This window comes from Amphibalanus amphitrite, unplaced genomic scaffold (genome assembly GCF_019059575.1).
Source record: "Amphibalanus amphitrite isolate SeventyFive unplaced genomic scaffold, NRLGWU_Aamphi_draft 001167F_arrow, whole genome shotgun sequence".
NCBI classification, from domain to species: Eukaryota; Metazoa; Arthropoda; class Thecostraca; order Balanomorpha; family Balanidae; genus Amphibalanus; species Amphibalanus amphitrite.
In genome coordinates, this window is record NW_024882661.1 from 196,452 (window position 1) to 223,392 (window position 26,941).

At 50.1% G+C, this 26,941-nt stretch overlaps 3 protein-coding genes across 3 annotated transcripts in view; 2 read left to right on the top strand and 1 right to left on the bottom strand.

The window, feature by feature from the left end:
• LOC122370778 overlaps positions 1–8,490 on the bottom strand; it is a 79,124-nt gene extending 70,634 nt beyond the window's left edge. Inside the window, exons 1-2 of the mRNA XM_043346674.1 lie at positions 7,660–8,490; positions 902–1,153 (exon numbers count right to left, since the gene is read on the bottom strand). Coding sequence (XP_043202609.1) covers positions 902–1,153; positions 7,660–7,714 — 307 coding nt within the window. The 5' untranslated portion in view covers positions 7,715–8,490. The remainder of the gene's footprint in view (positions 1–901; positions 1,154–7,659) is intronic.
• Positions 8,491–20,298: 11,808 nt separating this feature from the next.
• LOC122370783 (proline-rich receptor-like protein kinase PERK2) lies at positions 20,299–23,911 on the top strand. Its single transcript, XM_043346679.1, has 3 exons — positions 20,299–20,689; positions 22,509–22,649; positions 23,144–23,911. The coding sequence occupies exons 1-3, from the start codon at positions 20,667–20,669 to the stop codon at positions 23,889–23,891; spliced, it is 912 nt and encodes a 303-aa protein (XP_043202614.1). The 5' UTR covers positions 20,299–20,666; the 3' UTR covers positions 23,892–23,911.
• Positions 23,912–25,093: 1,182 nt separating this feature from the next.
• Positions 25,094–26,179, top strand: LOC122370779 (microfibril-associated glycoprotein 4-like). The gene has a single exon (XM_043346675.1). The coding sequence runs from the start codon at positions 25,094–25,096 to the stop codon at positions 26,177–26,179; it is 1,086 nt and encodes a 361-aa protein (XP_043202610.1).
• The last annotated feature ends 762 nt before the right edge of the window (positions 26,180–26,941 follow it).

A 26,941-nucleotide genomic window follows, 5' to 3' on the forward strand; every position in this document is an offset into this window, starting at 1 on the left:
CTGAAGTTGGACATCGGACCTCATCATTGCTGAAATAAACAATCGAGATTCACGATTGGCTACAGCCGTACAGCGGCTAGGTGATTTGCTGGCAAGATCGTGCGCGTCAATTTCTGATGACGTTATTTACCCCGGCTGCCTATTTAGGATATGACTTTCTAACTTCCGTTCAGAAAGCTCCTGCCATAGATTCAGATGACCGGATTTGTCGAAACCGTCGAGCTAAGCCGGTCTAAACCGTCCCGTCATCGACCATTAATACAGAGCGGCTGGGATAGCCGGAGGATCAGCTACCGTGACCTGGTGACCCTTCCGTTTCCCAGTTGTTGGCAGCTGAGCGGGCTGGTAGCTGATGACCCAGACTCGACAGAGGGCTATTGACACATGCATGTCAGCAGAGACACGGAGACTGTGAACCACTCCGCCGGTCAGAGGTCGTCAGTCACGGTCGAGCCCGCTGAACTTTGTGTAATTAAGAACTTTGAAGCCGCTCCCGGAAAAGGTACACTTGTGAATGGGCGCGGACAATGTGGACAGTCGTTCAGCAGGTGCGCCTCGGGTCATTGGAGCGCCGTCCTGACTATGAAGCGATGAAATGGCTGCAGTTGAATTCAATTTTAGAAGGAGGGGCAGATATTATAAGTGTAATTTTAATTGCAGTTGTTTACAGTTGTAAGCTATGTGCATTTTTTGTCAAAAAATCGAATTTTAAACACTTATGGGGAAATCAGATCATTCAGATGGCACACAGATCAGAGCAAGACTGTAATAAATAAAAACCAGGGTTGAAAGTGTGCTAATCGATGCCATAATTCGCAATTATAAAATCATACCGTACATCTACATGTTCAACGCGCCTAATCACAGACTGGCCACCACTCCCTCCCTCCCACGCACTTACCGGGTCCCACACCGGCCGAATCAAGCGCTCGCGCCAGCCGCACGTCTCCTTCGGCCGTGACCCAGAACAGGTCGGCGTCGTCTCCGCGCACGGAGAACTGCGGAACCTCTAGTTCGCCCGGCAGCACATAGGTGTCGCTGGTGGCGCGCAGTCGCACGACCGTGGTGTTGGCCGGTGATGATAGTGGTAGTGCTGTGTGCACCGTCAGCGGCGCAGCAGGGCCCACGTACGGAAACAGGGTCCGTCCAGACACTGGAACAGGGAAGAGTAGACGGGTCAGTGAACATGTCCCGTGTCGGTAGGTACGCAAGTACACAACCTGCTCAGTTAGTTCAGACACTGCAGCTGGACTGGAGCGGGGTAGGGCGGGTCACCCAATCTGTCCTGTGTTCAAGTGTTTACATTTAACACCTACGCAACCTGCTCAGTTAGTTCCGACTTTGGAACAGGGCAGCGGGGACGGTCACCAAAACTGCCCCGTGTCAGCATATGCAAATCCTGCTCAGCTGTTACGCCAAACCAACCATCGCCTAGTAAAAAAGGTTGATGCACTGCATCCACAACCCTTCCGCGGAGCTTGTTAAGACGAACGTCACTTGTCATGTGTCGCATCGAGCTGAAGTGATTCGTCCCAGCTAGCAGTGTATTCTTTCCGCATCTTTTACATAAAGGGAGATATGTTCGTCTGATTACGGAGCAATGAAGAAAGATGATTCATGAAATTAACCCGCGCGGGGCTGGGGTCTCCAGCCGAACGCGCGGGGCTGGGGGGGGGGGGGGGGGGGGTAAATTTTACCCCCCCCCCCTGTTATCTCCCGAACTAATGGTCCGATTTGGAAAATTCAAACGCCAATCGAAAGCTCTCATCACGAACTACTAAAAACATGTACTTAATTTCAAGTTTGAGGTCAAGGTCAAGGTCAGGTCAAGGGTACAAATTGCAAGTTTCTACAGTATCGGCCTTGCACCGTAGTTGCCGAAGAATGGAGTCATGGACTGAGACTGATCGCCCAAAACGTGTTCTTAGGCTACCAAGACAATATTCGTTGCATACAATATCATTCAGAGGCCAAGGTCAAGGTCAGGTCAGGTCAGGTCAGGTCACCAAAAAACAAAATATAGAAAAGGGCATGTGCGACACATGTTTTATGGGTCATTTTACTCATAGAATTCAATAGGCACACTCAATAAGTGATATGGACCACCTCTGGATGAATTTCAGGTCGAGGTCAGGTCAAGGTCAGGTCAAGTGAGGTCAAATTTTGAAGTTGGTTGTTAAGGCCTAAAAAGGTGTCTATCTGATGCAGTTTTTCACGGCGAATCGAATGGTGCTATTTTTGTTTCCGTACGAGGTCTAAAACTTCCAAAAAAGTCATTTTTCAAAAAATTTGTGTGTCGTGACGTCATAAAATTTTTAATAACTCCCACATTTTTGAACCGATTCTTCTGAAATTTGAAATGTAGGTGCACATAGACCACTTCTCTGACATATATTCCGGTTTTTTTCGATAGACTCAAAATTTTGGATTTTATAATGATTTTCCCAAAAAAGTCAGTTTTTTGAAAAAATTTAGGCCAAAATCCAAAATTTTCAAAAAACCGAGATGGCCATTTGATAGACAAAGTAAAATTACGTATAACCTTTTTTGTTACGTCTTGATTCCTTTAACAATGAAGATGTTAGCGGCGTTTGAACTTTTGCCGTTTTTGAGGCGAAAATGGCGAACATGACGTCACTAAAACGTCAATTTCTCAAAAAATTTTCCGACGGATTTCGCTCAAATTTTCAGGGAACGTGTCAAATTGATGTAAGAAAAGGTACTGAAAGTTTGGCGGCGCTGCGCGCCGCCGTTTTTGAGATATCGCAAAAATTCGCGAGGGGGGGGGTAAAATTTACCCCCCAGCCCCGCGCGGGTTAAGAAGCAGGCAGCTTCTCAACGATTTTACACCCGGCAGCCCATAGGTGTCTCTGTAACCTTGATCTGTGTGTGTCTGGATATCAGGCGGTAGGCAGGGCAGCGGATTAGTTGGAAAGGTGAATGCAGACCGCTGTATTACATAAAAATGGAAAAGTCCCCCCCCATAAAGTTTCAATGTGAAAATGCAACTAAAAATGCATAGGTATAGCCACTGTTTAGATGCCTAAACCGAGCAGAAATTTCACTCCCTGTGCCCGGCCTCAGAATCAGATTGTTTTATTTACTGAACGAGGCGCTCGGGGCAGCGATGCATCCTCAGTTGACTGCTACCATCCAGCCGGCCCGGCGGTGGATGTATTGTTTATATCGGGCCGCGCTGCAGCTCCCCGGCTTATTATTGCAGGCTGAGCGGCGGCTGGCGCTCATCAGTGGCGGCCGAACAGACTGCCGGGAAGGCGGAAATCTGTCGGCGTCGACCGTAGTCGTGAGAACCGAGCGTACACAGAGCGGACGGAGAATAACAGCGCGCCGCCGACAGAGGCGCGGCGCAGACAGGCCAGTGACGTCATATCATACCAGTGACGTCACCGGCCGGGCGGCCGGGCGCCTGCCGACGGTGGGTGGGAAGAGAACTGCTTAGATTTATTGTAAGTCGTCCGCTCCAGAAGTTTTGAGACTGCCCTCATAAAAGCCCTATTAACAGTGCTAGATTCTTGTCGCTTTCATATGTTCTTACCACAGTTGTCATAAACGTACTTGCATAATTTTGTTTTTCTACGTTGCAAGAGACGGCGGGCATCACCCTGAACACGGCATGTCGCACGCGGCTCGTCACAGCAGCCAGTACACACTACACAGCATGGTCAGGCTGTTCATGTGAGCACAACTTTGCGGGTCGCTAGGCAATACAATTTTGTGATTATTTTGATAAATACCCCAGAAACATTTAAAATTGACTCTTCAGTGACTTGAGACGAAAGCTGGATGTATTTTTACCGATCCATACACCAAGAGACAAAGTGTTCAGTGGAAGCACACTGACTCCCCCAGACCCAAGAAAGTCAGACAGAGCAGGTCCACTTGGAAGCTCATAATAATCCCGTATTTTGACAAAAAGGCATTATATTCATTAACTGGGTCCCGTGCACGGCCAGATGATTTACAAGGAATGTTCCCTGAAAGTTCTGAGGGAGTTGAGAAAGGGAATTCGCCGCAAGAGACCGGAACTCTTCAAATTTGGCCAGGGGCACCTGTACTAGGTCAACGTACCTACCCACAAGTCCATCATGGTGACGGGCTAACTAACACAGATGGGCATCAAAACTGTCCCTCAGCCTCCCCACAGTTCAGATCTGGCCATCTGTGGCTTCTGGATGTTCCCCAGACTGAGCAAGAAGTTCAGGGGACGCCGGTTGGAGGATGTGGAGGAGATGAATGAGGCTGTGACAGAGGCCATGGGCACCTTCACTTTGAATTACTAGCAGCGGGTCTTCAGGAAGTGACCGGAGCGCTACAACAAGTGTATTGAACTCGGGAGGTCTCATTTCGAGAGTCACTGAAGTTTCATGCTGTTTTGAAACAACGAACTGTCTCTACTCAACTGAAAAAGGCTCAAAACTTCTGGAGTGCACCTCGTACATAATCAATGTGGTACGGCTATTAGCGCAACTTTTTCCCTGTAAGGAACGCAACAACTCAAAGAATCAAGAGAAATACAAAAAGAAAAATGCAATGCAAACAGAAAAGAAATGCGCAGAGGTGATGATAATGAAGTGTGTGTCGTTCGGCACGACCACGCACAGACGCACGTACGTATTATGCATAAAATCAGGAGTGGAACAATGCGCCCGGTGGCGCTGAACCTTGGTCAATCATTGGGCGTCCACCGGCGCAGCGTTCCCTGTTGTTACACACGTGAAAGGGCTATTTTTTGCGGTAAAAACGGCTCGTCCGAGCGCACGGACAGGTGAAGACAGCAGGCACCGGTTAGAAGGCCTTTTTAACAGCGCCAGCCGCCAGTGGTGTCTATCTTTGCTCCCGTGCACTTTACAGAGTGCAAGGCTTACACATATCCATTACACTCGCTCGTCGCCAAAACGGCGTCCTGGATTTTATCAATGATCTCATGAAAGTGCGGCATGAGGCGAGAACACGCCGAGTACAGAAGTCAGGATACCAACTTTTTGGTACACTGAAAACAATTCAACCCGCGGATTGCGAGTTGGCCCGAGTATCGCGGGTATTTTGAAGAAATTACCCGCTCTGCGCGAGTTTTTGCTGCCGGGTAGGCTGACTACCCGGTTAGCTTCCCGCGTTTCGCAGAGCATCCCGTTATCATCGTAGCTTTCACCCGCTTCACGGGTGTCAACGCCCGCTATACTCGGGTAAAACAGCAACCCGTCATGCGCGGATACATGAAACCTCCTCTGGCGGGGTCAATCACTCGTCCGCAGCGGGTTGTGGCGGCAGGCGTTACTCGCGCCCACGGAGTAAGCGCATCACGCAGGTTTTGCATCGTGTAACTCGCTGCGCCAAGGTAGGTGACATGCTATACGCAGGTTGCCTTGATCACGCATGCTGATGACCACGTGGACTTTCTGGATTTTTCTGCGGAACCTGCAGCAGCCTGCATACGCCGGTCCAAGGCCATGCATGCGCCGGCCTGCTTCAGCCCTTCTCGTCTTGGCCGGCAGAATATTTCGCTGGAACGCTCAGCAGAATATTCTGCAGTCCGCGAATCTGGCGCATTGTGGTGAAGTTTGCAGACCGTTCTTAGCACATTTTATTGGTAAAAATAAGCCTGGATAAATAAATCTTTCCCGATGCAAATGAAATATTTGTCCAAACTATTCCTTAATATTTAAAACACTATAGGCGGATTCATGTCAATTGTCTAAGATAAGCCTTTTTACTTTCTGTATTGAGTCCGCCGTCAGTTCTTCACTTTAATCTGATATACACCGACATTTCAGTCGCTTTGCGTCAGGTCGCCTGTGGCGCAGTTGGTAGCGCATCGGTTTGCAATATCAAAGATTTCGGGTTCGAATCCCGGCGGGCTGGCGGCGTTTTCCTCCTTGAACGCCGCCACTGCCTACTTTACCCTCCAGCTGATTTGGGCACCCTACCAGCGGATATTTTTACTCGCATAAAGCGAGTTCCCAACCCACGCAGTGCAGGTAATACGCCATGTGCGGATTGTGTACCCGCTGCGAACGGGTAGGTTGCCTTCTGTGTGTGGGTTGAGTCCCCATCCTATGCGGGTTAGGTACACAATATACTCGGGTTGACAGCCTGCGATATGCGGGTAAACGCACCCGCTGGTAGAGTGTCAAATTAGGTGGTGGGTAGGTGTACCCGCCAGCAGCAGGTTTTACTCGCTGTACGCGGGTTGAATTGTTTTCAGTGTATACCCATACCGAGCCGATAACAACTTGGTATTTGGCATTTAAATCGCGATGCTTTTGGTATCTTTTTGGTGTCGTGGATGCTCACTTCTGCATTCGATGATGCGAATGCAATATTGGCAAAAATCGGTATCTCTATCCATTCCTGAAGTCGGTTCGGTTTTTGGTATTGTCCCATTGGTATTTGGCTAGCTATCGGTTTCCAAATTATCTGCAATTAACGTCACTAACGCCAAGCTGGGGCATCTGATTTCCACGCTCGGTGGGGGATGTTTGAATATTCCAGTCGTGCGACTCGGCTCCAGGGCCACACAAAAAGCAGAAAGAGGCTTTCAGAAGGTCGCCAGAATCATGAGGAAAGTAGGCACTTTATTCCAATTCAGGTCAGGTAAAGGGCCATGTCACCAGAAGTAATGCAAAATCAGGTTTTATATAAAAATATTTTTTTACAAATAGGCGCATAACCCATGAGTGGTTAAAGCGAAAGCGACACAAACAAATTCGTTTGATACCCTGCACACCTTGTAAAATCAGAAAAACGAATGAGAAAGAGAGAGAGAGAGTGAGAGAGAGAAGGAGAGAGAGAGAGAGAGAGAGAGAGAGAGAGAGAGAGAGAGAGAGAGAGAGAGAGAGAGAGAGAGAGAGAGAGAGAGAGAGAGAGAGAGAGAGAGAGAGAGAGAGAGAGAGAGAGAGAGTCAGATTGAATGAGCTGAGTGAGTCCTGCACGTGCGCGTGTGCAAATTGGGCCCCAGGCTTTAATTGACTTTTTCGCGGGCCACCTACTCACTGGTCCTCAAATGTGCATCAAATCTGAGTACAATCGGCCCAGTCGTTTTCGACATGATCTGCAATTGACCGCTGAACGGAGCACGTAAAATAGAACCCAAACTGTGACACGTGGAAATGTATTGCCCAGTGGGTGCCTACCTATACGCCATAAAGCCTTCCAAAAAGGAAATGGATCTACGGGCAGCTGTTTTTGGTGGGCTGAAACTCTAATGAAGTTATTCAATTTCCTCTCCCTCGCAGGGTGCAGGTAAAAAAAAAAAAAAAATAAGGACGTCACGCATACTCTAGCAAGTTGTTGAGGCAAAATATTATACAACTGCAGGATTCATGCATGTATATGAATTTTGTAGGCGGACGAAAATATGAATGTTTGAAATGTAAAGAAAACGCACAAGCATTTTAGGTGAGCCTCAGTGATAGAAAATTAAGTTGCCCACACACCTTACACGCTTTCGCAAATGGTTCATCGTTGTTAAAGTAGCTTATTTCGATTAAAATATTCAATTAAATGGAATTGGAAATGCTCGTAATTATTGTAAACAGTGAACCCTTGCATAAAGGCGCCTCCCTCCCGGCTGAGACTGGTCACTGGTCTGGCCAGCGCGGGCGGACGTGGTCGCGGATCTGACCGCGGCGGGTCGCTTACCCAGTCCGGCGGCCGCCAGCAGCGCCACGGCGCAGACTGAGAGATGGAGATCCATGTCGCCGGCAGCCGTCCGACAGGAGACAGATCGCCGGCAATCGGCGACTTAGGTCCGGTACCGGCGTGCCGCGGCTGACCCGGCCAACAGGTGACCTCCCCACCGACGCACCGAGACAGCGACCGTGCGCTTCGCCCAGGCGAGGTCACGAGCAACAGGACGAGCTCTCAAATCGTCCGGCGAAACTCGATGATATGCGTGCTGTTACAGCAATGTCTTGTAGAGTTGAGTCCCTCGGCCGGATTTTTTTTTGCTGTTAGGCGCTATGCAAAATTATGAAATAAAACGAAATAAGTTTAGCCAGCGACCAGTCACCTTAGCTATTGCTCAAGAAGATCCACAATGTAGTTATAATTAGGCACCCGTCCGTATTCTGCGAGAATCTTTTATAGACCTGCTAATCCGCTGTTCATAATCCCGACGATCGAAGGTGATTCGCCTTAAATCGACTTCCAGCTGTGCTAAAATGGGCTGTCGCGGTAATTCTCACGGGAAGTCAGACCGAATCGGCTGTCAGTTCCCGGAGTCACTCATAATTCAAGACCGGTCCTCAGTGGTTAATTGCACACTGGATATTTGTCCCGTGTCGAGAAATACTCGCCCGCAAACCTATGTGTCGCCACTCGCGACAGAGCCGCAGTTTTCGGTCGCCGTGCCGTCGAACTCGCGTTGGGATCCGCTGGTGCGAGCCCGTCTATCGGTCGTCACAACGCAGTCCCCCTGGTCCCTCGTGATCCGTCTCTTGGGTCTTACAGCTCCCACTGGACCGTGCGGAAGGCCGCTATCCGTGTGATCTGTGTGTGGTTCAGTCTCTCTCACTGGCGGCGCGTTCAGCGTTATTCCAGCGTGCCGGATCGGGTGCCCGAACGGTCCACCCGCTGTCAGTGACTCTCCACTGTCCGTCCACCTCCACAGTCCACCCGTCCACAGGCCACACTGCCCGGCTGTCCACCTTCCCCGTTCACTTCCACAGCGCCAGTCGGAGCGGCACTCTCCACCTCACGTATCGGTCAGCCCGGCACCGGTCCACAGTGGCTGTCCACCTTCCACAGCGGCTGCGCCGGTCCGCGGTGGCTATCCACCTTCCACAGCGGCGGTCCACAGTGGCTGTCCACCTTCCACAGCGGCGGTCCACCCCCCACTCGCCGCACGCTGTCAGAGGCCCGCCCGGTGCGGCAGCGCGGCCGACCGTGCCTGGCGGCGGACGGAGGCCGACTGTCGCCATTGATTCCGACCTTTCCATCCAGCGAGCCGACCTCTGCGTCCGACCGCCCGTCCCGACCTCTCCGGTCGGCTGACCGGTCAGCGGGGCCGATATCGTCCCCCGGGACGGTCCCTGGGGAGGCAGCTGCCGCCGGCCGCCGGCCCCTCATCTGGAGCGCGCTAATGACGACCGAAAGAGAAGTGTTCGGACGGGGAAAGGAGCCACACCGGCGGCGTGCCAGACGAAATCACGTGTGTGATGAGACATGAGTTGCAGAAACGGGACGCTGAAAAGACAAAAGCAGGCCCGAACGGCGAAACTCAACTATGAAATTATTTAAGCATGATACATCGACCAGAAGCAAAACAAAGCTGAGGTTGGGTGAAGAATGCAAGAAAGATTAAAAAAATCTAGAAAAAAGGTAAAAAATGTGAAATGAAAGTATGTACATTGAGCATTGTCACTTTTTCTCTGCGCAAATTATCAAGATATACAAACGACAAAGAAATTTGGAAAGCAGAGGTGATTTACGTTCCCTGGTATTGTTCCAGTTATCGAGTAATGGATATGTTAAGGCCGTATGAAAACTCAGTCCGTTTGCAAACGGCCTGGCCCGATTCAGGCCGTTTGCAAACGGCCTGGACAGCCCAGTCAGTATGCAAACGGACTGAAAAGTCAGGCCGTTTGAATACGGGCTGAAATTCCAGACTGTATGCAAACCGCCTGAAATTTCAGGCCGTTTGCAAACCGTCTAGGCCGTATGACAACTTTCCAGACACCAGGCCGTTTGCAAACGGTCTAGGCATTTTAAAAACAATCTGGTCTGCATAAAGTTACAGCTGGACAATGTTTAGTTTGTTGAAGCACGACCGTTTCATGACATTACATGGCACCATGAAATCCTGAGGTGCATTCGGCATCCGGAAAAATATTGTCACTCGGATATCCTCCGTCGGAAAATTATTGTTGAGCGCCTATCTTCAGCATGTCTTGTTATCGCGATACCGTTCGTCATCCCCGATGATTCTCGCTAGTTCCGGAAAATTATCCCTGATTTTCCCGATGACGAATTGAGGCCTGGTTAGGAAGAGATTAGCGGAACTGAGACCCGGCCCGTATAGCGCCCGGTCGACCCGGGCTCTTCCCCCGGACTTCAAAGTTTCGCCTTCCACCGCAATGGTCAGGTATTGCCGGCTTACGCCACCGGCCAGCCGCCGGCGGTCGACCGGGCGCGGTGAGGACTCTAGTGTGAACCAGTGGCGCGGGAACTTCTTCCAGACTGGAGGGGGGGGGGGGGCTGAACCATAATAGAGATCAATCTAGGGTACCCCCAAATCTAGTTTTCTCACCGGTTTTAGGCCACTTTTATTTTTCAGACCTTGGCCTTTTCAACAACAACAAAAAACGAAAATATTTGCAAAAAAGTTCGCTATTCCGTCTCAGCTGAGTGAACAAACTACCGTTTTGGCAGCCTGGAATAAAGGTTTTAACCCTCGCCCGCACATGGGGGGGTGGTTGCCACCCCCCCAGGCAGTCTTTCTGCTCTGCACTCAACATTTTTAAAGCTAGAAGGCTGATTTTTCGTATAGCTGCTTGTCTATCGTTTCTTGATGTCCACTGAAAATTTCAAGTTTCTGTGATTTTTGGTTTCGGAGATATGACCTTGTTTTTTAGGTCATGTCATGACCCAAATGGCCAATTCTCAACATCTTGCGTTTGCCATGGGCCTTGTGAGCTTTTGACACCCTGATTTCGGCCTTTTTTGCCAGTCTTACCTCCCACCTATCATGGAACATGTTGTTCGACGATGTACAGGGGTCAAGGTCAGGGTCAAGGTCAACCTAGGTCATCTAAGATAATTGTGTTTTAGGCAAGCTGAATTTACTTTTTGTGAAGTTTTTTGACTGCATTTTTGGTAAAAGCTTCTCAGATCATGATTTCATGTGATATGGACCCAAAAACAATCGGTGCACACATCAGTATACACACAGACACACACAGACATACAAACACATATAATTGACCTTGACCTCACCTAACTTGACCTGAAATGACCTCAGCAGCAAAATTCTGGTCGGATAGTGTGACAAAGAGGTTCTAGCTGGCTTGGCACCAGAAAACAGCATCGTCATCGGTATTTGATAAGCAGCGCACTTGATATCCAACGGTGACCCAAAACAGCAACATTTTTTAGTTTGACCTGACCTGGAAGGTCAATGACTGACCTGAGAAGGTAAAACTGGGTATCATTGGATTCGTCTCTTCCCAAAGAATCTTTTTGGTCTTTACTGCTAAGCTCTATCTCCAACAGGAACGAAATGGCGCGGGGGGTGGCAACCACCCCCCCCCCCATGTGCGTTCTAGGATGGGAAAATGGCATGTGCGGGCGAGGGTTAATCTGCAAAATGAGTTGCCGAGCCAGTGAAAGAGGTGGATTTTTCACTAACATGTTTTCTTCCTTTGTGACCCACAACCCCTAATTAGGGGAGGACAAGCCGCCCCAACGGTTCCTGACCTCATGGAAAGTTGTGGGGCACCGCCCCCACGGCCCCCAAGCTGTAGGAGCTAGCTTCCCCCACTGCCCCCTCCCCCGGTTCCCGCGCCTATGTATGAATCTATGAAATTATATTGGTAGATTTCCGATTTTGATTCCTCCAGCGGGGGTGGGGGGCTCAAATACATTACAAGCCCCCCCCCCCCTCCAGCCGAAAAGTTGGAGGGGCTCAGCCCCCGCTAGCCGCCCCCCCCCCCCCGGTTCCCGCGCCACTGATGTGAGCTCTGATGTCCATTGCGCGCTCTGGCGTTTTATGCCGCAAAATAATCGGTGAGTCTTGTAGTGATAGGTACGTTTCACCAGACCTCACCAGTAGTGGCTTCACCAGGCTGCATCAACTGGAGGCCGTATCACAGGCGGACCGTGAACTTGTATAATTAGTTAGTAATATTGTCGAAAAATGGCCGGGCCGAGCATCAGCACAGTAACAAAATGTTCGACTTATGTAGACGAGTCATTCGGCATGGAATGCGCAAGCATTCACATGGATGCAACCTGATCATCGACCAACCTGGATCCATTAAGTTCAATCTTCAGAGGCTGTTGTAGTTCGCCAGACCGTTTGAAAACTGACTAGGCCGTTTTCAAACTGTCCAGGCCGTTTCAAACTGCCTAGGCCGTTTTCATACGGCCTGATATTTCAGGCGGTTTGCAAACGGCCGGCTTTTTCAGGCCGTTTTCAAACGGCCTGACTGGGCCAGGCCGTTTGCAAACGGACTGGGTTTTCATACGGTCTGTAACAGATACATCAGAATACAAATACGGTGGTTACATCGAAAAGTTTGGTCCAAGGCCTTTGGCCGTGATCGGGTGTTTACATTCACCCTCGGCGAACCCATTGTTTTTCTACGGCAAGGATTGCCGAAAGGCTAGCCAAAACAAAGTTGATACGATCATCATACGTTCATTTCTAATTGACCTTAATTAAACCCGCGCCCCGTGGGGGGGGGGGGCGAAACGGTCCCCCCTGTCCCTTTCCGCCGATATCTCCTAAACGGCTGCAGATATCGCCACCAAACTTTCAGGATCCCTCCGGGCATCAATTTTACACATTGTGACAAAAAAAATCCACAGGCTATAATAGATTGGTCACAAATGACGCCAGAATGACGTCATGTTCTGCCATTTTCGACCGAAAAAAGACCGCGAGAAGAGCTGTCAGGCCTAAAGCTTTGAAGATACAGAAAAACGATCAGACATAGAAGGTGTAGAATGGACAGGGATACAAAACTGCTATCTCGGATTTTTGATTTTTTTTTAGTTTTGACCCCCTAAAATCAAAAAACATTTTTTTTTATATATTAGTCAAAAAAATCCAAAAACTTTTTTGAGTTTCGAACAAGGCGGAATATATGTCATAGTACCTACCGTCTTCTATCTACATACCAAATTTCAGATCGATACCTCGTTTTTTTTGCCAAGTTATAGCGAAAAAACTGTTCCAAAATGACGACGTCAAATTTTCAAACTCAATTTTTGGCAATTCTAGACCACGTAAAGCAAATCAAAGACCACCATTAGCCTCCCCGTGACAAGTTGCATCGAATCAATACCCATTTTATGCAAAAATATCAACTTTGAAATTTGACCTAATTTGACCTGAGCTTGACCTGACCTTCACCAAAACGTGACCTAAGCTGGCCCCAAAGGCTGCCTGACCCACATAATCGCATTTGTCATGTAAAATGGACCATAAAACATGTATCACACGACGCTTTCATATTGTGACCCCCCAGTGACCTGACCTCTGTGACCTGACCAGGGCTCAATCTTACCAAATGCCGCGAATGCGATTTCACGTCATTTGGTAGCATTCAGAACTATTCCACATTCACTTATTCATTCGTTCTGGCGACAGTATTATTATTCACGCTATCAAATCATTGGACAAGATTACCTGGAGGTAAATAAAAAGGGAATCTTTGATATCAGTGCCATAAACTCCAGCCAGTGCTGCCAAATCCTGTTCACGGCATTGGTAAGATTGGGCCCTGGTATCAGTGACCTCAGATAGCAATGTATGCCTTTGACAAACAATGTACCATCGATGGTTTTCAATAACTTACCAATTTACGCAATTTCGCAGCACATTTCTTGAAATGCCTGTGAACGGTGAAAATCCGACCTTTGACCTGACCTGTGACGTCATCGGTTTGACCAAGGTCAATGAAATTTGATCACTAGGTAGTTCCCCGGTGGGGCTAACGAACGCCGTTTGAGTTTTGAAAATCGGCCGGTAAATTTCCGAGATCTTAGCCCTCGCCGGCACAGGCCATTTTGCGTCCTTCGACGGCACAAGGGGAGGTTGGTACGACTCCCCCTCGCGTTTGGCCCCTGATCGAGCTGGAGCTTCGCGGAAAAAACGAGCGTGATGCCCGTCACGAGAGGAAGCCGATGATACCCAAGTTTAAGGTCCTAGGTCATCGGGTGACCTTCCAGGTCAGGTCAATGACCCGAAAACCGGGAAAATCGGGACCTGTTAGAAAGTCGTAAAGTGTGGCTGCTATGTGGTTTTCCGGGGTGCTGATCACGAATATCGTGTTAGTTTTGATCAGAGATGATGTTTTTAAGCATTTAGACCAGGTCGGGTCAGGTCAGGTCAGGTCAACCAGTAGGGGTTGTGACGGGTATTCGTAATACGTGTCAACCGCCTCTGGCAGCTTCGTGACATGTTACGAAGGCACCAAAACTACTTCGTAAATGTTCAAATTAGGCGTTATCACAAGTGTATTCGCGGCCATTGGGGCGACGTAAGAAAAAAAGAAACCAGCTGGCCCCAAGAACTTTAAATTATCAGCTAGCATGCACCTTTTCCTTGATGTGTAGAGAATTTACCATTATTTGTTACTGAAAATTGCATTTAAAGTCTTCCATTTATGCCTTTTTCATCGTTTGCACAATATGTTCTTTTACTAAGCTAGAAACACTAATAAGAAATAGTTCCCGCATCATCAAGAACAATAGGGAAGGCTTGAAGTGAATAAAATAATTTAAACAGTTTTGTAATCTATGTGAAGGCACTTCTAAAATTGCCTGTAGAAATATTGAAGGCAAAAGATCAACTTTTTCACAAGACGGATGTCTATAAACCTATTTAACTTGTGACAACTCAGTCGGTATTTCGTCGCCTACAGCCCAGCTTTCCCTAGTGACCGATAGAGGCGCTGCTATCGATGTCCGCCCGTGCCGCCTAACCGTTGCTAAATTCCAATTCAGCTCCAAAAACTAGCCTAGAAATATGTAAAACTCGAAAAAGTGAACCGAGGTCACCCGAGGTCACCAAAGGTCAATGACCTGACCTGACCTTCAGGTGACCTTGACACCCACCCTAATGTATGGGAGCAACATCAAATCACATGTTTGAACGTTTGAAACCACGAAAAGCTTGCAAACGCGCGGCTAATGCGAGCCGACATACGCCGAATCGCGATTTCGGCCAAACATGATCACGGAAAAGAGGTCACAGGTCAAAGGTCATTGGGGTCAGGGTCATGAAATTTTCAGGGAACGTGTAAAATTGATCAATGCGAGGGTACTGAAAGTTTCGTCGCGATCGGCCGCTTTTTACGCGAGTTATTCGCGAAAAACCTTAGGGGGGGGGGTTGCATCAACCCCCCCCCTGTGCCGGCGAGGGTTAGGGGGGCCGAAACAGCCCCCCCCCCTATGGGTCGTAGGGTCCGCCGATAGCCCTACGGGGCGCGGGTTAACCCTATTAGTGGCAGGCTCCTGGCTACCCCATATTAGTGGCAGGGGGGGGGGGGGCTGTTTACGACCCCCCCTTGATATCTCGAGATCTAACCGGCCGATTTTCAAAATTCAAACGGCATTCGATTTGGCTCAACGAGATCTACATTTCTAAAAAAAATAAAATTAAAAAATGTCAATAGGGGGGTAGAGGGGGGTAAAAACGGGCAAATTGCAGATACATTTTAGACTGTTTATCACGGCCAGGTTTCTGAACCAACCTTAACGCAACTTTTGCCGATCGATAGAGAATGAACCAGAAATTCACATGGATCCTAAAAATATGCATTTTCAAAAAGCATAGGCGGATACAGATCATTGAGATTGGGGGTACACAAAAAGTATAGTAAATAAGGTTTTTGTTGGTACTGTTTCTAAAAAGGGTGGCAATGGTCTTGTTATGTTACAATTTTCTTATGAGAGAACGACTAAAATTGTATTGGTCATACATAGGCGGTGTCAGGGCACCTATGTTGGGAGGTAAAAAATAACCCCCCTTTTTGGACGCCTGGATCCGCCTATTATAGCAAAAACGTGTCAAAAGAGGATGCACAATAACTTTGTATATGTTATCACATGATACCTTTCATTCACTGTTCGTAAAACTGGTGCAGCATCGTGATCTTCGCCCAAATGACTCGCTTCGCGAATAGGACCCCCCAATGTCCAGTGCTCTGGAGCCGCCCCTGGTAAAGTTATGAACTTGAAATTTTCAGGGAATGTGCCCAATTTAGTTTTAGGAAAAGTCAGAAAATTTCAGCATCGTAGCTTTAGCGGTTTCGGAGATATTCCCGAAAAACCTGAGGGGTGGATAAAAACAACCCCCCCTGCCACTAATAGGGTTAACGGATAAAACGAGCGTGTGCCTTTACGGTAAGTAGCAGCACGTACCAATTTTAGCCCTCGCCGGCCGAGGGGATGGGGCGGGTGCCGCCCCTCTTGAATTTTTTGTATCGAGTGGCAGATGTTGCCACGCAAAGCAGTAAATACCACCACGTTTACCGAGGGTATACCTATGATTTAAAAATTTTAGATCTGCGTTGACGTCACAAATTCTAAGGGGGCGTGAAAATGCATTTGTCCCTTAGAATCTGAAAAAGTAAGTTTGAAATTCATTATCTCCGAACTAAAGCAATTCGCGATGCTGTGAGTGCCCAAAACGGCAAGTGCAAACCAGGGGCCCCTATTTGGCTATCTCAACTCAAAACTAATGTTAAGGTGGGATGGTCACATTAAATCTCACAAGCGGCTTATATTTCTCAAAGTTTCCAAATAACCTCACGGTATCTTGTCCTTTACGAGCTCAACTCGCCAAACACTTTTGAAAGTGGCTAAAAGTTTTATTATGTAAAAAGCAACGTTATGATATCTCCCCTGCACTCTCTCTCTCTCTCTCTCTCTCTCTCTCTCTCTCTCTCTCTCTCTCTCTCTCTCTCTCTCTCTCTCTCTCTCTCTCTCTCTCTCTCTCTCTCTCTCTCTCTCTCTCTCTCTCTCTCTCTTCCTGATTGAAAACAGTTTGAACATGGAAATGGAGCGTAGAAATGTAATGATAATGTTTTAAGCATACAGAATCTATACCTGAATTGCGTTATTTAGCCTTTCCACAAATCAGCCATTCCACGAAACGTGCTTTCAATCACTGTCTGGCTTGCATACCTGTTATCCCGCCATGCAAATAGGCTACCCAATGACGTTAACAGGCCGCGGTGCCAATGGGCTGCCATCACGGGCGGACGTGAGGGCGGACCACGAGTGGAGGGCACTCAGCGGGGCCGTCCGGCGGGCCGTACAATAACGCCCTCCGGCCGTGTTTGGCCGCGTGCAATCACCGCTCCTACGCAAACAGTGCATAATTGCACCGGGCCGCTCTGCGCTGTAGTGCTTTCAGCTCCGCTAAGTAAAAAACTACGTCATACGCCATTGGCTCTGAGTACCTGTACAAAGGGAAAATGTGTAGATTTTGGCGCAGATGTCCCTCACCTATGTACTCGTCTGTATTTGTGCCTGCAGCTGTAGAGATGAATGTAACGATGAAAGCGAAAAACTGCTTTAAAAGCACAATCACACAGAAAACATAACTCCGCGCCTTTCTCATCTTTTGCTGAGCTCATTGCGTCAAAAGTTAGGTAGAAGCTCATAAAACATCATTGGAGTTTCAATCGTGAAGTAAAGTGGATTGTTCTCGAATTAAGGTCTTTTACTTTTCCCCTATATTACAGTGGACCTCAGTTTCTCATACCTTTTTGTACTGCTTTTCTAAACTTATTGTCGTAATTAATGTTGCAACTGAAAGTGAACGGATTATTTATCTTGTTCACCAGGCTGACCTAAGCTCTATAGCCTGGGGCTGACCCGATCGGCTGGTGCAGTGGTGCTGCCGGCGCAGCTAGTGAGGCCGTCCGATCGGCGCGACATCTATGGCGCAGCACAGCCACTAAAGCGGATCGGCTTTTCTCACATGGCAAGCGAGAGGTTTTAGAAAAGTCCCTAGACTGAAGACTCAACTATTAACATTGATAGAGTGATGTAACAAAAAAAAAATATTGCATGTCAGTTAGCATGTTTCAGAGCTGAGCTGCTAGAACTTCGGACTCCCGTTAGCGAGAGCCGGGGTTCGAGTCGCTCCGGCGCTCGGTATTTGAAACTCCTGACACGGATGGTCTGCGGTTGGTCAACACCCTTTATGTCGTTTCTATCCTCAGAACATTCAAGTCCTCATCCACGCCGCAACCCTGTTTCGGGCTGGACAGGCAACTTTGTCTCATGCGGGCGTCTCCAATTGGAGCGCAACCGCAGCTCCTAAGGGAACCCAGCGGTAGAAGGTGCAGAGAGTGCTTGGGGGGGGGGGGGGGCTGGTGGGCCTGTCCTAACGGATGGGCTCAGTCCCGGTGACGCACTAGGGTGCCCGCCCAGACCAATCTCTCCCCCTAATTTCTATCATGCTCTCGTCACTGCAATGGTCTCATTGGACCGAAAGGGCCTAACCCAGCAAAACAAAAACACTGCGGTTAGTAGGCAGCCGCACTGCCAGCTTATGTCAGCTGAATAGAACAGGCCGTGTCCGACTTTGATGGTCACGCTCCACTTTGGCATCTATTTTATCCCGTTATCCGGCACTGCGCGACCCTTTCACGGATGGGTAGGGGTCGGGGTTAGTTTTATTTAGGTGTACATATTCGTACAGATACAACAAGAGAATGAGACAGACTTGAATAAAAAAGAGGGAGAGAGAGGGAGGGGAGAGTGAGAGGGTCCTTTGACTTGTGACGCTGTGTACTATCGCAGGCCGTGCTCGCTGCTCGTGCCCACGGCCCCCTAAACTAAGGACCGCGGTGGCTCACTGCACTGGTTTGCAAAAGGTCGCGCTGTCACCTGCCAGGGTCGCCGCGGCCGGGGCCCGGGGGGGGGGGGCGGACCGGGGGGGTCGAGTGTCTACCCAGTACCCACCCACTGTCCGGCTCTGTCGGTGCTGTGACCTGCAGCGCGGAGGGAGAGTGCTGAGACCGGAGAGAGGAGAGAGCAGCGGGATCCGCGATCGGAGAGAGCAGGAGGAGTCGGTAGTGAGTGAGGAGCAGACGAGGTACAGTCGTGTACAGGTTGATGGTCCCCTACTCTTTATCCACCGGGTTCCTATGGCTCAGCATTGGCAGCAGCCGCCTGGTACCGGTAGGCTGTGCCGCATGACCCGAGAGTGAAGCGGCACAGTCTACCCACGCCGTTTGACATCGGCTCGGGTCGCCGGGTGGAGCGCTTTGTAGACCAGCTGTCGCGTCAGACCAGCGCGGGGGGAGGGGCTCGTCTCGGTGGTTGGCGTGGGCTGGCGAGTGGTGTGGGGCGTGTTGGTGGACCATGGGGGCTGGGCGGGTGTGTGTGGTCACTTGCTGCATTGCACATTTTGCGTCGCTTAACAATTGCATTCCTGTTTTTGCTAAGCAAAATGCACGGAGGACCCAGCGAATGTAATTTACTTGTGCATTGTGCAAAACGTGATTTGGCACGGTATCGAGGCAACCATAGGTCTTGTGCCACATACATATATGCATGATATTTAGGCAATACGCTTATGAAAATGGTAGATTGATCGGATTGATCCTGGATGTCAATTCGTATGTTAAATGTCGACATGTATTAAATGAACGAATGAATGAATCAGTCAATCAATCGACAATCGACATGTAGATATAAAACCGTATAAATGGATCGCAACCACTAAAATCGAACCAGATCCTAACTCGGAAAAGTAGCCGGAGCCCCGATGAGGATCGAACCGGGACTCCACGTTGAAAGTTTTACCAATGATCCATCATCATTCCACCAAGCTAGAGCGACCGGCACCCCAAACCACAAAAACATTCATTGACTTTGCTGCCGACCTCCCGGCCCCGCCGCCCGCCCGGCCAGACTTTGCCCCGGCCGTGGCCACCATCCGGTGTAGCTCAGCGTAGGAGTGCTAGACTGTCAAACTGACCGGTAGTGAGAGGCCCGGTTCAAGACGCTTCGCGTGCTGGGTGTTTATTTCTGTGTCCGAGGCTATGCGATTAGTCCACTTTTCGGAAAGATTATTTGGTGACAGGTCTGTTTTCTTTCTTTGCTGCAATTCATGAGGAGACCGTATGGACCCTTACCTGTCCTTCCGCACTCCACTTGGGAGATGGGTGTTTGAACCCCCCTGGGTTTTGTGAATACCTATCTCTAAAACGAATTTTTGGAGGGTGGATTACGATCGGTTCTATGCGACAAGTGACCACACACACACAGCCCCAGGTCCGCTCACTCCCTCCCCACATCACCCCCGCCCCACACCACACTCCAGCCCGCCTCATCCACCGAGCCGAGCCAAATAGACAGGCCTGACCCTTACCCCCCCCCCCCCCCCGCCCCAGCCGGTGTGACGCAGCGTCCGGTCAAATCGCTCTACCAGGCGACCCGAGCCGGTGTCATACAGTGTGGGTAGGCTGTGCCGCTTCACTCTCGGGTCATGCGGCACAGCCTACCGGTACCAGGCGGCTGCTGCCAATGCTGAGCCATAGGAACCCGGTGGATAAAGAGTGGCGGACCATCAACCTGTACACGACTGTACAGAAAATCTACAGAAAATTTTACAGAAAATCCACAGCGGAACGGAAAAAGAACATTGAATAATTGAAAAGACACATCGTTTCCAGAAACTTCACTAGGACAGCTAGTCACTGATATTTCTGACAAGTCAATGCTCAATGCTCTTTGAGTGACATTGTGGCTGAGTCAGCGACAGTGATTCAATTCCGGAGTGACAACTCAACTCCAGAGTGGCAATTCTCCGGAGTGACAGAGACGACGCTGCGTGTGGGACGTCAGACATAGAAGACCGGCAACGATCGAGCTATACGAGTAGAGTGAAGAACGGAGCTTCTGGTGCCATGGAGGTGTTCAGTTGAACACAACGTTTGTTGAATTAGGAATCATCCACCATGAAGCTGTTACTTTTTGGCATGTAAGTTCCATTCAGTGCTATTCATCATCATATGACGTCCACTCCCAATACGAAAGTAAACAAACGTAACAAACAATAATCAACCAAATCCTTTTATGCAAGGTTCGTGAATCAAAAACTGCTCTCGAGACAGTGACATAAAAGAAATGATCGAACTTTGGCGTCACTCCCTATGATTGAATCCTTGAAAAATATGTAATACTTAACCCTCGCCCTGGCAGGGGGGGGGGTCGATGCGACCCCCCCCCCCCCTAAGGTTTTTCGAAGATAGCGTAAAAACGGCGGCGCGCAGCGCCGCCAAATTTGGCACAGCTTATGGGGCAACCTTTTTACATATGACCTGAAAATTTCAGGTCCGGGTGACCTTGGGTCAGGTCACCAGGTCAGAAAAACCGGTACAAGGTCATGGTCAAATTTCAATTTTCTTTTTGCACCTGTCCAACTCACAGTTTTGGACTGATTTCCTTCAAACTTTCAGGATGTGCTAAGTTCATCGAGTTGTATAACATATAGTTCGGGTTTTTTGAGGTCACTGACCTGAGGTCAGTTAGAGGTCATTACGTCGTAATGTTAAGCCTATGGGAAAATACTAAATTCGGAAAATACTGGAGATATCCGCTTCGTTCTATCACTTTTGTGCTTTGAAACCACAGTTCTTAACAGCAGGTCACTTGGTGCTTCTTTGTTTGGCGTACTTATCCATGGGTCAGGTCAAATGAGGTCAACTGAGGTCAAATGACGTTTTTGCCAATAACTTGGCACATAATGACGCTAGAGCTTAAAAAATGGTGTCATTGTGTTCCTGGTGATCAGCCGAATCGAATGATATGCGATATGATGCAATTTGGTTAACTTGAACTTAATTCATTATTTTAAGTTTACTTAAAATTTAAGAAAAACTTTAAGTACATTTAAGCAAGCTAAAAAGTATATCATTCGACGCGCCTTGACGTGCTGAGTTCACTGGTGCTTTTCTTTTTGCTCTATCTTAATTAGATCAAAAGTTATAAGCGAAAAACTTTTCACCTGTTTTTAGCGAAATTTTTACATTTATACCCCCCAAAACCCCCCTAAATATTGACATAGAGCAACCAAATTTGCACAGGGGCGAGAACTCCGGGGGGGCCACCTACCTACCAAATTTGGTGTTTCTAGGTGCCATAGGAGCCAATCGCGAGGGGGGGGGGTCGCATCGACCCCCCCCCTGCCAGGCCGTGTTATGAAAAAGGCCCTGCCAGGGCGAGGGTTAAATGAAATAGGAAGTAATTACGTATAAGTAAGTTGCCAAGTCGCAGGGAACAATGAGAGTCTGCCAGAAATACATCCGAAGGTATTTAGGTTCAAGGAACAAATGATTTTGTAGGAAGTAGGTATCATTAGAATATATGACCTTCTCCTCGGAAAATGACCAAATGAATGAAAATGATTATTTATTGATGAATTGATGATATTTCGGTCACAGACCTTCGTCTAAATCGAATTCGTTAACTCGTACAAGGCAAAAGTAGTGAGTCACTCACTACTTTTGCCTTGTACGAGTTAACGAATTCGATTTAGACAAAGGTCTGTGACCGAAATATCATCAATTCATCAATAAATAATCATTTTCATTCATTTGGTCATTTTCCGAGGAGAATGTCATATATTCTAATGATACTTCCTAAATTTATCATGCTCCTCGCAGCAGCTCTCAACGATATACGAAACAACAAATGATTTTGGTTCAATTCACAGTTCACTGCGCTGTATTAGGTGGCTCCAACGGACACGGTTGCTGATTGGCTGATGGGCTGATCGGCGCGCTGATTGGCTGTTTCAGCGTGCTCCTGCGTCATCTCGGCCTCTCATTGGCTGACTTCCGGATCATCAGCTGCACCGAGACGTCCTTTTTGCGCCACATGGCCGCGGGCGATCGGACTGCTGTCGCGCGCTGTCTGGCACACCAGCGAAGGAGGCTCAGGTCAGGGCAGGTCAGGTCATGGTCAGGGTCAGGTCAGGGTTAGGTCAGAGTCAGATCAGGGTCAGTTTAGGGTCAGGGAAGGGTCAAAATAGGTCAGCGCCATACCAGTTTCATGGAAGGGTCAGGTCAAGGTCAGAGTCAGTGTTAAGGTCAGTGTAGTGCCATGTCGGTGCCAGTTTCGGGTTCAGGTCAGGGTCTTGTCAGAGTACGCTCAGGGTCAGGTCAGGTTAGGGTCGGATTCTCTCCTCTCTCTCTCTCTCTCTCTCTCTCTCTCTCTCTCTCTCTCTCTCTCTCTCTCTCTCTCTCTCTCTCTCTCTCTCTCTCTCTCTCTCTCTCTCTCTCGCTCTCTTTCTATCTCTCGCTTCTCTCTCTCTCTCTCTCTCTCTCTCTCTCTCTCTCTCTCTCTCTCTCTCTCTCTCTCTCTCTCTCTCTCTCTCTCTCTCTTTCTCTCTCTTTCTCTCCGATCTCACATTTGCTCTCGCTGTTTTTGGCAGGCTGTGCCGACTGGGGCTGCCCGCTACGCTCCGGCCCCCGGCTGCCCTGGAGCGGCTCTGGAGGGAGAGCTGTCACACTGCCACGACCAGTGGGTCCAATGGATCCACTGGTCCCAGCACCACATCGTCTCCACTCCCTGCCCCGCCTTTAGCGGCTGCCGCTTCACGAGCGACAATATCACCAACACCGACACCAGCAGCAGCAGTGACACCAATAGCGACACCAGCGCCCACAGCGATACTAGCGCCAACAGCGACACCTGACGAGACAACAGCACCGACAGTGACACCAACAGTGACACCAGCACCAACAGTGACACCAGCTCCGTTACCGACACCAGCACCAACAGTGACACCAGCTCCGTTACCGACACCAGCAACGACACCTTCACCAACGTCAGCACCACCAGCAGCACCACCAATATCACCATCAGTGACTCCCGCGGCAGAGGTTCGCCCCCTGCCGCCGCCGCCGCCCGGGGCACCAGTCAGCTCAGCGGGGCCCGGTCGAGGCGCTGGGGAGCCTCCCCAGCGTGGGGACGGGGTGCTGGGACCGACCCCGGCTGTCGAGGTGTCCCGGGCAGCCGCAGGAACTCTGACGGCCACTGCCGGACAGGGACGGTCAGCACAGGACCAGCGCCGGGGACCGGGGCGAGGGACGCAGTCGGCACCGACAGGTAAGACCACAGGCTGCGCAGTGCGCACTTACCGCTGCACTACCGGGACAAGTGGGGCAATGTGCGAATGAAACCGGGAATACCGCAGTCATTTAGGTAGGGGACGAATGATTGTAGTTGGGGATTTCGCGCATGCGTCAACAGCTGATAAATCAACTCCTTATTTGTTCGACATGTTGTGAACCTAACCGGCTTAGTGTCGAATTCTGACTCCGTTTCGTGAACGGCATCCCAACGTGACGACTGGTCAGTATCTCCTGTAACAAGTTCCCGCAACTGCTCAGGGTAATGACCGCGTTCTGCAGCTCCTACGTTAAGTGAATCTGAATCAGCGAAGTAAACAAGTTTAGGTCTTGAATTACAAAGCAAAAGCATCGGAATATCCCTAAGCATCCTTAATTTATAAAACAACCTTATGATATGGGGAAGTGAATTGTCCCGCCTTTTTCTTAAAGATTTTAATGGAAAAGGCATAAAATTAACCTAATCTTAGGTACCTAACCTACATGAAATTTCCGCGATATACATGCTATTCATAATGCACCCCTGCGCCCTCCCCCTCCCCAGGGTGAGCGCCGAGCGGGCTCAGTTAACTAACTACAGCCATACAGGCTGAACATACAGCCTGTATGTTCAGCCTGTTTTGCCGAGCGCCAAATAGCACTGAACAGTGAACATTGCCGAAAAGGTTGTTTGCTAAAAGACGCTTGTATAAACAGATCCTAATATGGATAGGCCGTAGTTGGCCACGGACGATGCAAAAAGTAATAATAAAGGAGACTGGCGCACTCATCTGCGGCTGAGAGTCACCGCGTCAGTTTACAATGATGCTCAGATGTCCAAACATTACTGCGGCCGCACGGTGACGAGACCGACCGGTGTCACAGGGCGCCCGGAGCTGGGCCGCACAGTGCCGAGACTGGCCGGTGTCACAGTGCCGAGACTGGCCGGTGTCACGGTGCCGAGATTGGCCGGCCGCACAGTGCCGAGACGGGCCGGTGTCACAGTGCCGAGACTGGCCGGTCGCACAGTGCCGAGACGGGCCGGCCGCACGGTGCCGAGACGGGCCGGTGTCACAGTGCCGAGACGGGCCGGTGTCACAGGGCGCCCGGAGCTTGGTCGCAGACGGCCCGGCCGCGGATGTGTTTATGCCCAGAACGGATTTTGTGCGGGTTGTGCGCGGTGGGCCGGGCTCTGGTCTGGCGACAGTGCCCTGCCAGCAACCAGTCCGCGGTCGGCAGTCGGCGCCGGCGGTACCGGTATGTGCGCCAGGATGGTCCGCGGCTGGAGCCCAGTCCTCGTGTCGGCCGCGCTGGTCGTGATGGCCGGCTGTGCCGCGGCCCAGCAGCAGCAGCAGCAGGCCGCCCCGCTCACTGCCGACGAGGTGTTCAGCATGGTAACAAGAGCACTTCAGCAAGAACTTCTGCCAGCCGTCAGAGAACTCGCGTCTCGGGTGGAGTCGCTGGACAACAGGCTGACTCTGCTCGACTCCCGAGTGACTGAGCTCACCGACCACATTGTGAGGGGTGGACAAAGTCAGCGGGAGGACGTCCGGGGATCCCAGCCGGCCGGTTCCGGCACCGGCGGGACACCGGGTCCAGCGCGGTCAGCGGGCGGGCCCTTCACGGTCAGCCGGCCCGACACCGAGCAGCAGAGTCCGGCCGAGCAGCAGAGTCCGGCCGAGCAGCAGAGTCCGGCCGACGGCCGCCAGTTCCGCGACTGCAGCGACCTGCCGGCCAGCTCCAAATCGGGCCGCTACCTGCTGCTGCAGGGCGGTGGCGGCCAGCAGCCCGCCGCTGTGGGGTTCTGCGACATGGACACCGCGGGAGGAAACTGGACGGTGATCCAGCGGAGGGACGCCACTCAGCGCGGCCAGCACTTCAACCTCGGCTGGAGCGACTACAGGCAGGGATTCGGCCACCTGCTCGCAGAGTTCTGGTGGGGCTTGGACAATGTGTGGCGTCTTACCTCATCACACGACCGGCAATACGAGCTGCGCGTTGAACTCGAGGAATTCAACGGTACTCAAGCGTACGCCCAGTACCAGAACTTCCACATCTCAAGTGAGCAGGATGGATTCAGGCTAGCCCTCACCAACTACACGGGTAACGCCGGCGATGGCCTGTCTAACAACGCCGGCCGCATGTTTTCGACCGTTGGCCGTGATCGGGACGCGTGGTCCTCGGGCAGCTGCGCGGACGAGCACCAGGCCGGCTGGTGGTACGCGAGCTGCGGCCTCTCCAACCTCAACGGCCAGCACGGCGCCGGCGGTACGCCACACCCCGCCGGCCTGTGGTGGGTCACCTTCAGCCGGTGGAGCTCGCTGCGGAGGACCGAGATGAAAATCAGGCCAGCCTAGTTAGTCACACGCAACGCGAGAAACGTCACAATATCGCGACCTGTATGTATAGTCGACTACAGAATGATGTTCCACTTTTCACAGGCAATTATTTGTCTGGAGTGGTAGGCTGTGCCGCACACACGGGCTGAGTTCACAAATTATAGTTTTGTCCCAATGCTCACAATCGACACGCTTAATTGCGTGATAAACGGCACAACTTAGCGCTCCGGTCAACTGATAGCTTCTGAGGAGTGGAACTAATTCTGTAGTCGACTATACGCTCCGTGTTAAATCCACACAACGAAAATGTCTCAGTTACCTTTGTATGCTCAAAACGTTCTCGGCAGTAGGGAAAACTCAAGGTAATAGCGCTCAAAGCCTAGGTTCTGTAAAAATATTATACTATCAATCAATACATTTACAGTTCTGATTAATTTTATTCACTGTCTTCTTTCGTTTGAGGTATTTTAAGTCATATCAGTTATCACGTATCAGTTATCACAAGGTGACGCACTAGTTAGGCGCGCATTCAGCGCGTAATCTTTCAGCGTGTAGGGCGCGCTGAGAAGTTAAAGTATTTGCTTTTTATGATGGCAACTGAAACCACAAAAAATGTGGGGCGCGATGCACCAATGTCGCCCTTCGCCCAGCAATCCCGTCAATAAGTAACAGTTCCCCGCTGTGGTAGCTTTTCAGTTCTCAGAAACGGGCAAACGTGGCGTGCGTAACATCTCGTACAGGCTCGAACGACGGTTCTGCGGGACACTGAGCGAGCGTCCT